At 37.4% G+C, this 15,145-nt stretch overlaps 2 protein-coding genes across 3 annotated transcripts in view; both read right to left on the bottom strand.

The window, feature by feature from the left end:
- Window positions 1-15,145, bottom strand: part of clmnb (calmin b) — a 214,117-nt gene that overhangs the window by 162,030 nt on the left and 36,942 nt on the right. The window lies entirely within an intron of this gene.
- LOC110961822 (alpha-1-antitrypsin homolog) lies at window positions 4,306-6,541 on the bottom strand. Its single transcript, XM_022209584.2, has 5 exons — window positions 6,417-6,541; window positions 5,549-6,119; window positions 5,088-5,358; window positions 4,728-4,875; window positions 4,306-4,646 (listed from the first exon to the last, which is right to left on the bottom strand). The coding sequence occupies exons 2-5, from the start codon at window positions 6,108-6,110 to the stop codon at window positions 4,455-4,457; spliced, it is 1,173 nt and encodes a 390-aa protein (XP_022065276.1). The 5' UTR covers window positions 6,111-6,119; window positions 6,417-6,541; the 3' UTR covers window positions 4,306-4,454.

The following is a 15,145-nucleotide window of genomic DNA, read 5'->3' as shown; positions in this document are numbered from 1 at the left end:
TTCACCTGTGGGTTCTTTAGAAATCCTGAACAAACTTTGATTCTCTTCATTGAACAGTAAAGTTTGTGGAGATCAGAAGGTAACATTAGTTTGATCGATGCCTTCAACTACTAGTAGACTTTATCTGGAAAGCAGTTTTCTGAAATGAGCTCTTAGTAAATCTGTCCACAGTCAAACCAAGAACACAGAAAGAAGAAATGTTTGAAGAAACAACTTGATGTTTTCATTTCAGACTAGAAAATGCTTTAAGACCTTTATCTGTTTTTGCTCTTTTTCATCGTTTTATCGTCTCTTCTGTTTAATTTGATCTTTGATTTGATCCCTGGATCTTGGGCTGCGGCGGGGGTGCCGGCCCATGCCGGGTGGCCGTCTGGGGTGGCTGGTTCCCCTGGCGATGTTGACCCTCTGCCTGGGGGGGCGGGGGTTGCCTCTTTGGCGCCTGGGGCCCGGGGTCCTGTGCTGGGTCCGCCCTGGGCCTCCGGCCGCCGATCTTGGTCGCCTGGGGCCCGGCCCTGCTGGGTGCTGGAGGTCCTGGCCGGGTTCTCCCTCTGCCCCCTTCCGGGCCGGTCCATGGTCGCCCTCGTGGTTTGGTGGCTCGGATCTCTGCTCTGGGATTGCTGCCGGCTCGCCTGGGTCTTGTGGGCTCTCGGGCCCGCTTCTGGCCTTCACGTAGGTCAGAGGTCATAATTGCATGATCACAGTCCCAATTGCACCGTACTCTGCATGTGAACATAGCAACCATGTTGTCTTGGGGGGTGTTAAGTTTGTCCTGGTGCCAAAACATCAAAAGACATGTTTCCTCAGTTTGTGTGTTTCACATAGATGATTTGAATAATTACTAGCTGTGTTTCCTAACAAAACCCGTAGGATGCGTTTCGGTGTGTCTTTGTTAAGGTGTACTAGCTTGTTATCTGTTGTGTCGGTTTCAATTGAAAGATAATGGTATTCTTGCACTTTTCCTTTTCTCTTCACTATCCCCTCTTATTGTTGTTTTTTTTCTCCTTTTCTCGTTTCTTTCTTCCTGCCTTTCCCCTGTCAGGTCCGGCAAATTTATGTATATTTAACTAATCAACAAGTATTCAATTTAAATAAATTACTGTAGAGTATCAAGGGGAGTCTTATACTTACGAACTCCCCTTGGAAAAGCAAACTTGTATGGCACAATGTAGCAGCCAGATCCTCATTCTGCCTGCTCTGTTGCCGGACAGGACACACACAAAAAAACAAAAAACTGTTGAAAACCTGTTATTTCTGAATAAAATCTCCCCTTTCCTGTACATCCTTTCTAAGTTACACAAGCATATTCAGTACAATCTTCCTAGTTACACAAGCACTTTCACTGTCCTCTGCCTGCATAAGGCCATGCCATTTTCCTAAGGTGACAGAAAGACATTATTACACAACCTGCTACATTATACGATACTACCATTTTGGGGAAAATTTACACACACACAATACAAGAAAATATATTTTATTATACACATATTTGATCATTTATCATTTATAAATTATTTGATCATACATTTTTTTCATAGTTATTCCCAACAGCCATAATGAACAATGATTCAGTGCATCAGGCATGTGGTTCAGATACAGCTGCCTGTGATTATACACTTGACCAGTAGGGGGTTTTGTGTGCTCATGAAACTTCATGAAATGAACCCTTTCTCAAACCAATTGGCTCAAGTGGTTCAATGTCTCATGAGGCTTCATCTCACCATCACTACTATGATGTTTTTTGTCAATGTTCGGACGACATACTAAACTATGACATTTTTGTCCATTTTCGGACGACATACTAAACTAAGATGTTGTTGTCCATTTTCGGACGACATACTAAACTAAGATGTTTTTTGTCCATTTTCGGACGACATGCTAAATTACTACGTTTTTTTCAATTTTTTGGACGACATAATAAACGATGACTTTTTTGTCCATTTTTGGATGACATACTAAACTATGATGTTTTTGTCCATTTTCTGACAAAAAATGACATTTTTTGTCCATTTTCGGACGACACATTAAACTATGACATTTTTTGTCAATTTTTGTCCATTTCAGACGACATAGTACACTATGACATTTCTGTCCATTTTTCGACACTAAACTATGACTTTTTTGTCCATTTGTGGATGACATACTGAACTATGACGTTTTTGTCCATTTTTCGACAAAAAATTATGTTTTTTGTCCATTTTCGGACGACAGACTAAACTATGACTTTTTTGTCCATTTGTGGACGACATCCTAAACTATGACGTTTTTGTCCATTTTTCAACAAAAAATTATGTTTTTTGTCCATTTTCAGACATCATACTAAACTATGACGTTTTTTGTCCATTTTCGGACATCATACTAAACTGACGTGTTTTGTCCATTTTTGGGGGAAAAAATGATGTTTTTTATCCATTTGTGGATGACATACTAAACTATGATGTTTTTGTCCATTTTTTGGACGACATACTAAACTATGACATTTTTGTCCGTTTTTGTCCATTTACAGATGGCATACTAAACTATGATGTTTTTGTCCATTTTTCAACTAAAATGATGTTTTTTGTCCATTTTCGGACAACATGCTAAACTATGACGTTTTTGTCCATTTTCAGACGGCATACTAAACTATCACGTTTTTGTCCATTTTTCGACAAAAATTTTTAGTTTTTTGTCCATTTTCGGACGACATATTAAACTAGGACGTTTTTATCCATTTTCTGACGACATACTAAACTGACATTTTTTGTCCATTTTCGGACGACATACGAAACTATGACGTTTTTTGTCCATTTTCCTACGACATACTATACTATGGTGTTTTTTTGGACAAAATTCATGCTGATTTTTTTTTTCAAAGGAAACTGCTCTGCAGTGTTTTTCATGGCCTATTTTACATAATTTCATCATATGGCATTCAGGTCATGGTGAATGAGAACCTACACAGACATCATATGGCATGTTTTTACGATATGTTGGGTGGAAGAACGGCGTCCGAGTGGCAGCGCTCCTTCTGCTCTGACCTTCCTCACTAAACTCAAGTGCCATGGAGGACTCCAGTAGTTGACGTTTCCTGCTACAACCTTCTCTTGTTCAGCTTTCTTCCATGTCCGAATTGAATTTCGCGGCACAAACAAATGAATAGAAAAGAAAATTTGAGTGGAATGGAAGGAAGAAATCCAAATGGGTAAAGCTGAACAGTGTGCATATAAAAATAGTTCACAGTAAACAGTGGAAGTCTAAGCCAAGAATTGTAAAAATATTGGCATAGGTGACAGATTAAAGGAAAAAGAAACAACTAATATAATAAGTTTCTCAAACGTAATGAGGTACTGGGCCACTGGGCGCTGCTGGAACAGCTTCAATTCTCTTTAGCATTGATTCTCTAAATCTCTGGAAGTCTGGAGGGAAAGACAACATTTTCCCAAAAGATTAGGTCATGGTGGTGGAAAATTCTGACTAATATATCAATCTAAAATGTCCCACAGGTGTTCAGTTGGGTTGAGATGTGAGAACTGCGAAGGCCATAGCGTATGACTCACTTGTATGTCATCAAACTATTTGGTGATCCTTTGCGTCATTTGGACACAGGCATCGTCACCCAACATTTCTATCCCATGAGGATGGAAATGTTTCATCAAAATGTAAAGGTGGTCACCCAGAACAACTTCTTATTGATTTGTACTGACCCTTCCTGCCAGAAAAATGCCGCCCACAACATACCGAAGCCAACAGATTTCCCTGTAGGGGTCAAGGGTTCAGGATGTTTCTTGAGTTTGTCCCATGTTTGTACATGTACAAGCAGCAACACTGCTCACCGCTGCTCATTTCTCAGCAGCAGCTCTTCATGCTCAGCAGACTAGACAGATTGGGAGGGTTTTAGTACTTCTAAAGAGCTGCCCACTCAGCTTTCTGATTCAGACACGTCTTACTCATGTTTTCTTGTTTTTCAGAAGTCAGTGTGTGGGGGCTGACACGGGAGACAAAGTTTATGGGTACTGATTGTGTAAATACTCTGCAGCAACTCCTGTGTTGACTCGTCAGAGGGCGAAGAGTCATGTGAGGCTGATGTCCATCGGGTTACACAACCTCTGTCTGTGGTAATACCAGTCAGAACTTAACTGTTAAACTGCACGGAATTAGCTGCTGGATAAAGCTGCAAAGTGAATGTAGTTGATGACCAAATTGAGAAAATGTATTTAATCACAGATGCATCAATTTTGTGTTTGATATCACATTTTTTTGTCTATTTCATGCTGCAAGGACGCGCCTGTATTATCGATAGCGCCTACATGGAAAACCACTGAAACATTTTCGAGAATGTGTTCTTTAATAGTATTTTTGTAGAGTGCCCTGCAAAGATACGCAGGTACAAGTAAATATACAAGTACTACAGCATCAGTATAGGATCCTCATGGTGATACTGTTGATCATGATTCTCATTTCACTAGTGTACAGGTTTACATGAGTGTTGGGTTACTGATCTTGCCCATGAAGAGGATGCTCCTAGCGGACCTCTCCATGATAAAAACCAAGAAGGGCCGGTCAATTACGACATGTGGTAGCGCGCTCACTACCATCACCTGAGGGATGGTGACGGCTGCTGCCTCTGTTCCCGTCTCGGTGACACTCAGCGAAGCCATGTGGGAAACCTGTGGAAAACAAAGCAAAGGGAGATCAGTGCTAATTTGTGGTTGTTCCATAAAAATCTCCGAATAAAAATGAACTCCTACCTTTGAGACTTTGAGCATAGTCTCATCCGATATCCCAGAGAAATCAGCATTGTCCTCAAAAGCTTTGGTTATGCCCAATTCTTTCAATGTGTCTCCCAGACAAGCAGCAACAGAGATGGAAAATTTTGGCAAATACAAGAGAAATGAGCTGAAAAAACAAAGAACATTATCGATGTCAGACAGTGAAATTCCTGCTTTTGCCATCAAGTTAAACCATGAACACATTCAAGCAAATTAAATTTATCTGATCCAGTCAACAATTCCTCAATCATTATCAGAAGTGCAATGTTCTCTCTGTCTGCAACACACTGTATCTACAACCAGGCAGCTGAATTCAAAAGAGAATGTGATTCCTCTTACCGCTGGGATACTGAGTTTCTCCAGTGTCTGAGGTGTTCCTTGCTGATGTATCCCTCCACCTCCTTCATCTTGCCTTTATCAGGCAGAACGATCATCATGGAGGTGCTTCCTTTGTACGGGACCATGATGATGGTAGTGTGGTTGTCAGCATCATTGTAGATGTCGTAGTTTCCTCTTCCTGTCATCATGTCCACCTGAACTTTGGTGGTGTCGTCCACATGGAAGTCTGCTTTGCGTGTCAAGAATTTGATGAAGCGCTCCTCCCATTCTCCTATATGAGACAGTGGAGAGGGGATGATGACAGTCATGTAAATATGTCAGAACAAATTATATCACAGTTTGCTTCCCAACCTTCATGCATCATGTTCAGGTCATTCCAGCTGACTGATTTTTCATGTGTTTGTGTCCTAACCTCTTGGTAAACTACACATTAAGACACAGACTTTCAACTTGCTTCTTACCTTTAAAGTAGACATAGTTAATGAGCATCATAGCCATGTCCTGGTCCAAGTCCTTCACCATATCTTTGATTCTGTCATGGGTTTTATTACTGATGTACGCATTGATCTCGGCTACAGCCTCAGCAGGTTTGATTAAGTCAACATTGAAGATGTGGCCGGAGTAGTAATCTTTGATTTCTTTCAAGAAATTCTCAGAAGGATTGAAACCAGCGCGCAATACAACAGCGTTACCAATATCCAGCTTCTGGTTCTCCTGGCTGTGGCCAAGCATGTGGAAAAAATGCTGGAAGCCTTCATTGACCTGACTCTGGTTTAAGGCGCCGTAGCCCAGAGTGGAGAACAGCTGGCTGTGGGTGTCACCTCCAGCCCCTGTAGACAGCATGGACAGGGCGGTGGAGATGCCCAGTGGTGAGTAGAAGATGTTCTTTCCGGCCTGAGTCTTGGCATTCAGGTTTTTGTACAGGGCAAAGGCAAAGTCAGCGTGGTGGTTCTGGTGGTGGTCTGCCCAGGTTCCAGCCAGCAGCAGTGCTGCCAGGACACAGTTAGCAAAGATCCCACGCATCTTTACAGCCTGTTAGTATGAAAAGAAAACCAGAAGGAGTGAACTGTAATTGGAGTTTAACCATGATAGGTTAAAAGCAAACAAAGTACAGAGAGGAATAAAAAGACAGCAGATATTTTAGAATGTTGTATGTAATGAGAATAATAAAAGAAGCAGTCACTGAAATCTTTTTACATCATTCATCATGTTAACAGTGAAATAAACACAGAAGCTTCAATCTAAACTGTGATTTACTTCTGAGATTCAATTCCAAGTGGTTAGAATTGATGCAAACACTCAGCATATTTCAATGATGTTGGTGCTTACCGATAAGGTCCTCTGTGGTGCAGGTTGGCAGAAACTTCATCATTATATCAAGCAGGCCAAAGAGAGTCAGCTGACAGTTTCTGTTGAACATTAATGAGGATGAACCTTTTATGTCTGATGCCAACTTCTGACTGGCCTTCACTCATACAACTCAATCAACGCAACCAGGGTAAAGACCTGTGAGTGAGTCATATTTGTAGTGAGGTTGGATACAGTCATCATATAATTATGAAAATATTTGAGAAAACAGCAGATATCAGGAGAATTTGATGAAGACATAAAGCACCTCATTCTAATCATTCAGAATAACTGACACACCCTAATGAGGATGAAGTAGTGTATAGATAACGGATCGATGGATTCTTCTCAGTTCAGGTGAACTTTAACCAACAACTTTAAAGACAAACGTTTCTGTTATTTGTGATTGATCTGTTATCTTACTGAGCAAACTGTCTTCGATTAATCATTTCAACAAAATGGCTAAAAATCACGTCGTCCAAAATGTGACAAAAACGTCACAGTTTAGTATGTTGTCCAAAATATGACAAAAATGTCACAGTTTAGGATGTCGTCCAAAAGCTTACCAAAACGTCATAGTTTAGTATGTCGTCCAAAATGTGACAAAAACGTCATAGTTTAGTATGTCGTCCAAAATGTGACAAAAACGTCATAGTTTAGTATGTCGTCCAAAATATGACAAAAACGTCATAGTTTAGTATGTCGTCCAAAATATGACAAAAACGTCATAGTTTAGTATGTCGTCCAAAATGTGACAAAAACGTCATAGTTTAGTATGTCGTCCAAAATATGACAAAAACGTCATAGTTTAGTATGTCGTCCAAAATATGACAAAAACGTCATAGTTTAGTATGTCGTCCAAAAATGACAAAAACGTCATAGTTTAGCAAGTCGTCCAAAATATGACAAAACGTCATAGTTTAGCAAGTCGTCCAAAATATGACAAAAATGTCATAGTTTAGTATGTCGTCCAAAATATGATAAAAACGTCATAGTTTAGTATGTTGTCCAAAATATGACAAAAACGTCATAGTTTAGCAAGTCGTCCAAAATATGACAAAACGTCATAGTTTAGGAAGTCGTCCAAAATATGACAAAACGTCATAGTTTAGCAAGTCGTCCAAAATATGACAAAAATGTCATAGTTTAGTATGTTGTCCAAAATATGACAAAAACGTCATAGTTTAGTATGTCGTCCAAAATGTGACAAAAATGTCACAGTTTAGTATGTCGTCCAAAAGCTTACCAAAACGTCATAGTTTATTATGTCGTCCAAAATATGAGAAAAACATCATAGTTTAGTATGTCGTCCAAAATATGACAAAACGTCATAGTTTAGCAAGTCGTCCAAAATATGACAAAAATGTCATAGTTTAGTATGTCGTCGAAAATATGACAAAAACATCATAGTTTGGTCTGTCGTCCAAAAGCTTATGAAAAAGTCATAGTTTAGCATGTCGTCCAAAATATGACAAAAATGTCATAGTTTAGTATGTCGTCCAAAATATGACAAAAATGTCATAGTTTAGTATGTCGTCCAAAATATGACAAAAACATCATAGGTTAGTATGTCTTCCAAAATATGACCAAAAACGTCATAGTTTAGTAAGTCGTCCAAAATGTGACAAAAACGTCATAGTTTAGTGTGTCATCCAAAATATGACCAAAAACGTCATAGTTTAGCATGTCATCCAAAATATGACAAAAATGTCATAGTTTAGTATGTCCTCCAAAATGTGACAAAATCATAATAGTTTAGTATGTCGTCCAAAATGTGACAAAAACGTCATAGTTTAGTATGTCGTCCAAAATATGACAAAGACGTCATAGTTTAGTATGTCGTCCCAAATATGACAAAAACGTCATAGTTTAGTATGTCGTCCAAAATGTGATAAAAACGTCATAGTTTAGTATGTCGTCCAAAATGTGGAAAAAATGTCATAGTTTACTATGTGGTCTAAAATGTGACAAAAATGTCATAGTTTAGCAAGTCGTCCAAAATACGAAAAAACATCATAGTTTAGTATGTCGTCCAAAATGTGACAAAAATGTCACAGTTTAGTATGTCGTCCAAAAGCTTACCAAAACGTCATAGTTTATTATGTCGTCCAAAATATGAGAAAAACATCATAGTTTAGTATGTCGTCCAAAATATGACAAAAATGTCATAGTTTAGTATGTCGTCCAAAATATGACAAAACGTCATAGTTTAGCAAGTCGTCCAAAATATGACAAAAACATCATCGTTTAGCAAGTCGTCCAAAATATGACAAAAATGTCATAGTTTAGTATGTCGTCCAAAATATGACAAAAACGTCATAGTTTAGTATGTCGTCCAAAATGTGATAAAAACGTCATAGTTTAGTATGTCGTCCAAAATGTGACAAAAACGTCATAGTTTAGTATGTCGTCCAAAATGTGATAAAAACGTCATAGTTTAGTATGTCGTCCAAAATATGACAAAAAGTCATAGTTTAGTATGTCGTCCAAAATGTGATAAAAACGTCATAGTTTAGTATGTCGTCCAAAATGTGACAAAAATGTCACAGTTTAGCATGTCGTCCAAAAGCTTACCAAAACGTCATAGTTTATTATGTCGTCCAAAATATGAGAAAAACATCATAGTTTAGCAAGTCGTCCAAAATATGACAAAAATGTCATAGTTTAGTATGTCGTCCAAAATATGACAAAAACGTCATAGTTTGGTCTGTCGTCCAAAAGCTTATGAAAAAGTCATAGTTTAGCATGTCGTCCAAAATATGACAAAAATGTCATAGTTTAATATGTCGTCCAAAATATGACAAAAATGTCATAGTTTAGCAAGTCGTCCAAAATATGACAAAACGTCATAGTTTAGTATGTCGTCCAAAATGTGACAAAAACGTCACAGTTTAGTATGTTGTCCAAAATATGACAAAACGTCATAGTTTAGTATGTCGTCCAAAATATGACAAAAACGTCACAGTTTAGTATGTTGTCCAAAATATGACAAAACGTCATAGTTTAGCAAGTCGTCCAAAATATGACAACAATGTCATAGTTTAGTATGTCGTCCAAAATATGACAAAAATGTCATAGTTTAGCAAGTCGTCCAAAATATGACAAAATGTCATAGTTTAGTATGTCGTCCAAAATATGACAACAATGTCATAGTTTAGTATGTTGTCCAAAATATGACAAAAATGTCATAGTTTAGTATGTCGTCCAAAATATGACAAAATGTCATAGTTTAGTATGTCGTCCAAAATATGACAACAATGTCATAGTTTAGTATGTTGTCCAAAATATGACAAAAACGTCATAGTTTAGTATGTCGTCCAAAATATCACAAAAACATCATAGTTACCTCTGCCAAGGAGGTTATGTGACACCCGGCGTTTGTGTGCCCGTCTGTCTGTTAGCAAGATAACTCAAAAACGCCTGGGCAGATTCAGATGAAATCTTCAGGGGATGTAGACTATGGTAAGAGGAAGAGCTGATTTAATTTTGGTGGCAATTCCGGAAAGGATCCTGGATTCTGCATCACTTTGAATTTTTTAGTATGTGGTTTATTATGTGGTCTGAAATATGACAAAAACATCATAGGTTAGTATGTCGTCCAACATATTAGAACAAGGTGTCGAGATAGCTCAGCTGGTTAAGAAGGTGAATGGTAAACAGAACTGTGTCAGAGACTCAGGTTCAATTCCAGCTCATGATCCTTTACTGCATGGGTTTCTTGTTTTCCTCTCTCCCTGTTGATTAATTAAGAATGGAATAAAATTGTTCATGAAAATATATGACTTATGTGTCCATGAAAATACAATACAATACTTCAATTTCTAAATCGTACATAAATGTATGTGAATACAATGTTCCATGGGAATGGCACTTTCCTTGGTGGAGCTCTGCGCTCTCTGGTTGCTTTTCTAGTTTAGCATGTCGTCTAAAATATGACAAAAATGTCATAGTATAGCATATCGTCCAAAATGTCACAAAAACATCATACTTTAGTATATCGTCCAAAATATGGAAAAAATCCTGGATTCTGCATCACTTTGAATTTTTTAGTATGTGGTTTATTATGTGGTCTGAAATATGACAAAAACATCATAGGTTAGTATGTCGTCCAACATATTAGAACAAGGTGTTGAGATAGCTCAGCTGGTTAAGAAGGTGATTGGTAAACAGAACTGCGTCAGAGACTCAGGTTCAATTCCAGCTCATGATCCTTTACTGCATGGGTTTCTTGTTTTCCTCTCTCCCTGTTGATTAATTAAGAATGGAATAAAATTGTTCATGAAAATACAATACAATGCTTCAATTTCTAAATCGTACATAAATGTATGTGAATACAATGTTCCATGGGAATGTCAATAACCTTGGTGGAGGTCTGCGCTCTCTGAGTCATAGTTTGGTATGTTGTCCAAAATGTAACTGAAACATGATAGTTTAGTGTGTCGTCCAAAATGTCACAAAAACGTCATAGTTTAGTGTGTCGTCCAAAATATGACAAAAACGTCATAGTTTAGTGTGTCGTCCAAAATGTGACAAAAACGTCATAGTTTAGTATGTCACCCAATATATGAGAAAACGTCATAGTTTAGTATGTCGTCCAAAATGTGACAAAAACGTCATAGTTTAGTATGTCACCCAATATATGAGAAAAACGTCATAGTTTAGTATGTCGTCCAAAATGTGACAAAAACGTCATAGTTTAGTATGTCACCCAATATATGAGAAAAACATCATAGTTTAGTATGTCGTCCAAAATGTGACAAAAACGTCATAGTTTAGTATGTCACCCAATATATGAGAAAAACGTCATAGTTTAGTATGTCGTCCAAAATGTGACAAAAACGTCATAGTTTAGTATGTCGTCCAAAATATGACAAAGACGTCATAGTTTAGTATGTCGTCCAAAATATGACCAAAACGTCATAATTTAGTATGTCGTCCAAAAATGACAAAAACGTCATAGTTTAGCAAGTCGTCCAAAATATGACAAAACGTCATAGTTTAGTATGTCGTCCAAAATATGACAAAACGTCATAGTTTAGTATGTCGTCCAAAATATGACAAAAACGTCATAGTTTGGTCTGTCGTCCAAAAGCTTATGAAAAAGTCATAGTTTAGCATGTCGTCCAAAATATGACAAAAATGTCATAGTTTAGCAAGTCGTCCAAAATATGACAAAACGTCATAGTTTAGTATGTCGTCCAAAATGTGACAAAAACGTCACAGTTTAGTATGTCGTCCAAAATATGACAACAATGTCATAGTTTAGTATGTCGTCCAAAATATGACAAAAATGTCATAGTTTAGCAAGTCGTCCAAAATATGACAAAACGTCATAGTTTAGCAAGTCGTCCAAAATATGACAACAATGTCATAGTTTAGTATGTTGTCCAAAATATGACAAAAACGTCATAGTTTAGTATGTCGTCCAAAATATCACAAAAACATCATAGTTACCTCCGCCAAGGAGGTTATGTGACACCCGGCGTTTGTGTGCCCGTCTGTCTGTTAGCAAGATAACTCAAAAACGCCTGGGCAGATTCAGATGAAATCTTCAGGGGATGTAGACTATGGTAAGAGGAAGAGCTGATTTAATTTTGGTGGCAATTCCGGAAAGGATCCTGGATTCTGCATCACTTTGAATTTTTTAGTATGTGGTTTATTATGTGGTCTGAAATATGACAAAAACATCATAGGTTAGTATGTCGTCCAACATATTAGAACAAGGTGTCGAGATAGCTCAGCTGGTTAAGAAGGTGATTGGTAAACAGAACTGCGTCAGCGACTCAGGTTCAATTCCAGCTCATGATCCTTTACTGCATGGGTTTCTTGTTTTCCTCTCTCCCTGTTGATTAATTAAGAATGGAATAAAATTGTTCATGTAAATATATGACTTATGTGTCCATGAAAATACAATACAATACTTCAATTTCTAAATCGTACATAAATGTATGTGAATACAATGTTCCATGGGAATATCAATAACCTTGGTGGAGGTCTGCGCTCTCTGAGTCATAGTTTGGTATGTTGTCCAAAATGTAACTGAAACATGATAGTTTAGTGTGTCGTCCAAAATGTCACAAAAACGTCATAGTTTAGTGTGTCGTCCAAAAAATGACAAAAATTTCATAGTTTAGTGTGTCGTCCAAAATGTGACAAAAACGTCACAGTTTAGTATGTCGTCCAAAATATGACAAAAACTTCATAGTTTAGTATGTCGTCCAAAAGCTTACCAAAACGTCATAGTTTATTATGTCGTCCAAAATATGACAAAAACATCACAGTTTAGTATGTCGTCCAAAATGTGACAAAAACGTCACAGTTTAGTATGTTGTCCAAAATATGACAAAAACGTCATAGTTTAGTATGTCGTCCACAAGCTTACCAAAACGTCATAGTTTATTATGTCGTCCAAAATATGAGAAAAACATCATAGTTTAGTATGTCGTCCAAAATATGACGAAAATGTCATAGTTTAGCAAGTCGTCCAAAATATGACAAAAATGTCATAGTTTAGCAAGTCGTCCAAAATATGACAAAAATGTCATAGTTTAGCAAGTCGTCCAAAATATGACAAAAACATCATAGTTTAGTCTGTCGTCCAAAAGCTTATGAAAATGTCATAGTTTAGCATGTCGTCCAAAATATGACAAAAATGTCATAGTTTAGTATGTCGTCCAAAATACCACAAAAACATCATAGTTACCTCCGCCAAGGAGGTTATGTGACACCCGGCGTTTGTGTGCCCGTCTGTCTGTTAGCAAGATAACTCAAAAACGCCTGGGCAGATTCAGATGAAATCTTCAGGGGATGTAGACTATGGTAAGAGGAAGAGCTGATTTAATTTTGGTGGCAATTCCGGAAAGGATCCTGGATTCTGCATCACTTTGAATTTTTTAGTATGTGGTTTATTATGTGGTCTGAAATATGACAAAAACATCATAGGTTAGTATGTCGTCCAACATATTAGAACAAGGTGTTGAGATAGCTCAGCTGGTTAAGAAGGTGATTGGTAAACAGAACTGCGTCAGAGACTCAGGTTCAATTCCAGCTCATGATCCTTTACTGCATGGGTTTCTTGTTTTCCTCTCTCCCTGTTGATTAATTAAGAATGGAATAAAATTGTTCATGAAAATACAATACAATACTTCAATTTCTAAATCGTACATAAATGTATGTGAATACAATGTTCCATGGGAATATCAATAACCTTGGTGGAGGTCTGCGCTCTCTGAGTCATAGTTTGGTATGTTGTCCAAAATGTAACTGAAACATGATAGTTTAGTGTGTCGTCCAAAATGTCACAAAAACGTCATAGTTTAGTGTGTCGTCCAAAATGTCACAAAACGTCATAGTTTAGTGTGTCGTCCAAAATGTCACAAAACGTCATAGTTTAGTGTGTCGTCCAAAAAATGACAAAAATGTCATAGTTTAGTGTGTCGTCCAAAATGTGACAAAAACGTCACAGTTTAGTATGTCGTCCAAAAGCTTACCAAAACGTCATAGTTTATTATGTCGTCCAAAATATGACAAAAACGTCATAGTTTAGTGTGTCGTCCAAAATGTGACAAAAACATCACAGTTTAGTATGTCGTCCAAAATATGACAAAAACTTCATAGTTTAGTATGTCGTCCAAAAGCTTACCAAAACGTCATAGTTTATTATGTCGTCCAAAATATGACAAAAACATCACAGTTTAGTATGTCGTCCAAAATGTGACAAAAACGTCACAGTTTAGTATGTCGTCCAAAATGTGACAAAAACGTCACAGTTTAGTATGTTGTCCAAAATATGACAAAAACGTCATAGTTTAGTATGTCGTCCAAAATATGAGAAAAACATCATAGTTTAGTATGTCGTCCAAAATATGACGAAAATGTCATAGTTTAGCAAGTCGTCCAAAATATGACAAAAATGTCATAGTTTAGCAAGTCGTCCAAAATATGACAAAAATGTCATAGTTTAGCAAGTCGTCCAAAATATGACAAAAACATCATAGTTTAGTCTGTCGTCCAAAAGCTTATGAAAATGTCATAGTTTAGCATGTCGTCCAAAATATGACAAAAATGTCATAGTTTAGTATGTCGTCCAAAATACCACAAAAACATCATAGTTACCTCCGCCAAGGAGGTTATGTGACACCCGGCGTTTGTGTGCCCGTCTGTCTGTTAGCAAGATAACTCAAAAACGCCTGGGCAGATTCAGATGAAATCTTCAGGGGATGTAGACTATGGTAAGAGGAAGAGCTGATTTAATTTTGGTGGCAATTCCGGAAAGGATCCTGGATTCTGCATCACTTTGAATTTTTTAGTATGTGGTTTATTATGTGGTCTGAAATATGACAAAAACATCATAGGTTAGTATGTCGTCCAACATATTAGAACAAGGTGTTGAGATAGCTCAGCTGGTTAAGAAGGTGATTGGTAAACAGAACTGCGTCAGAGACTCAGGTTCAATTCCAGCTCATGATCCTTTACTGCATGGGTTTCTTGTTTTCCTCTCTCCCTGTTGATTAATTAAGAATGGAATAAAATTGTTCATGAAAATATATGACTTATGTGTCCATGAAAATACAATACAATACTTCAATTTCTAAATCGTACATAAATGTATGTGAATACAATGTTCCATGGGAATGTCAATAACCTTGGTGGAGGTCTGCGCTCTCTGAGTCATAGTTTGGTATGTTGTCCAAAATGTAACTGAAACATGA

The sequence above is a fragment of the Acanthochromis polyacanthus genome, chromosome 16 (assembly GCF_021347895.1).
Source record: "Acanthochromis polyacanthus isolate Apoly-LR-REF ecotype Palm Island chromosome 16, KAUST_Apoly_ChrSc, whole genome shotgun sequence".
Taxonomy (NCBI): Eukaryota; Metazoa; Chordata; class Actinopteri; family Pomacentridae; genus Acanthochromis; species Acanthochromis polyacanthus.
The sequence above is the reverse complement of the archived record's forward strand: the minus strand, read 5'-3'. Positions and strand labels throughout refer to the sequence as shown.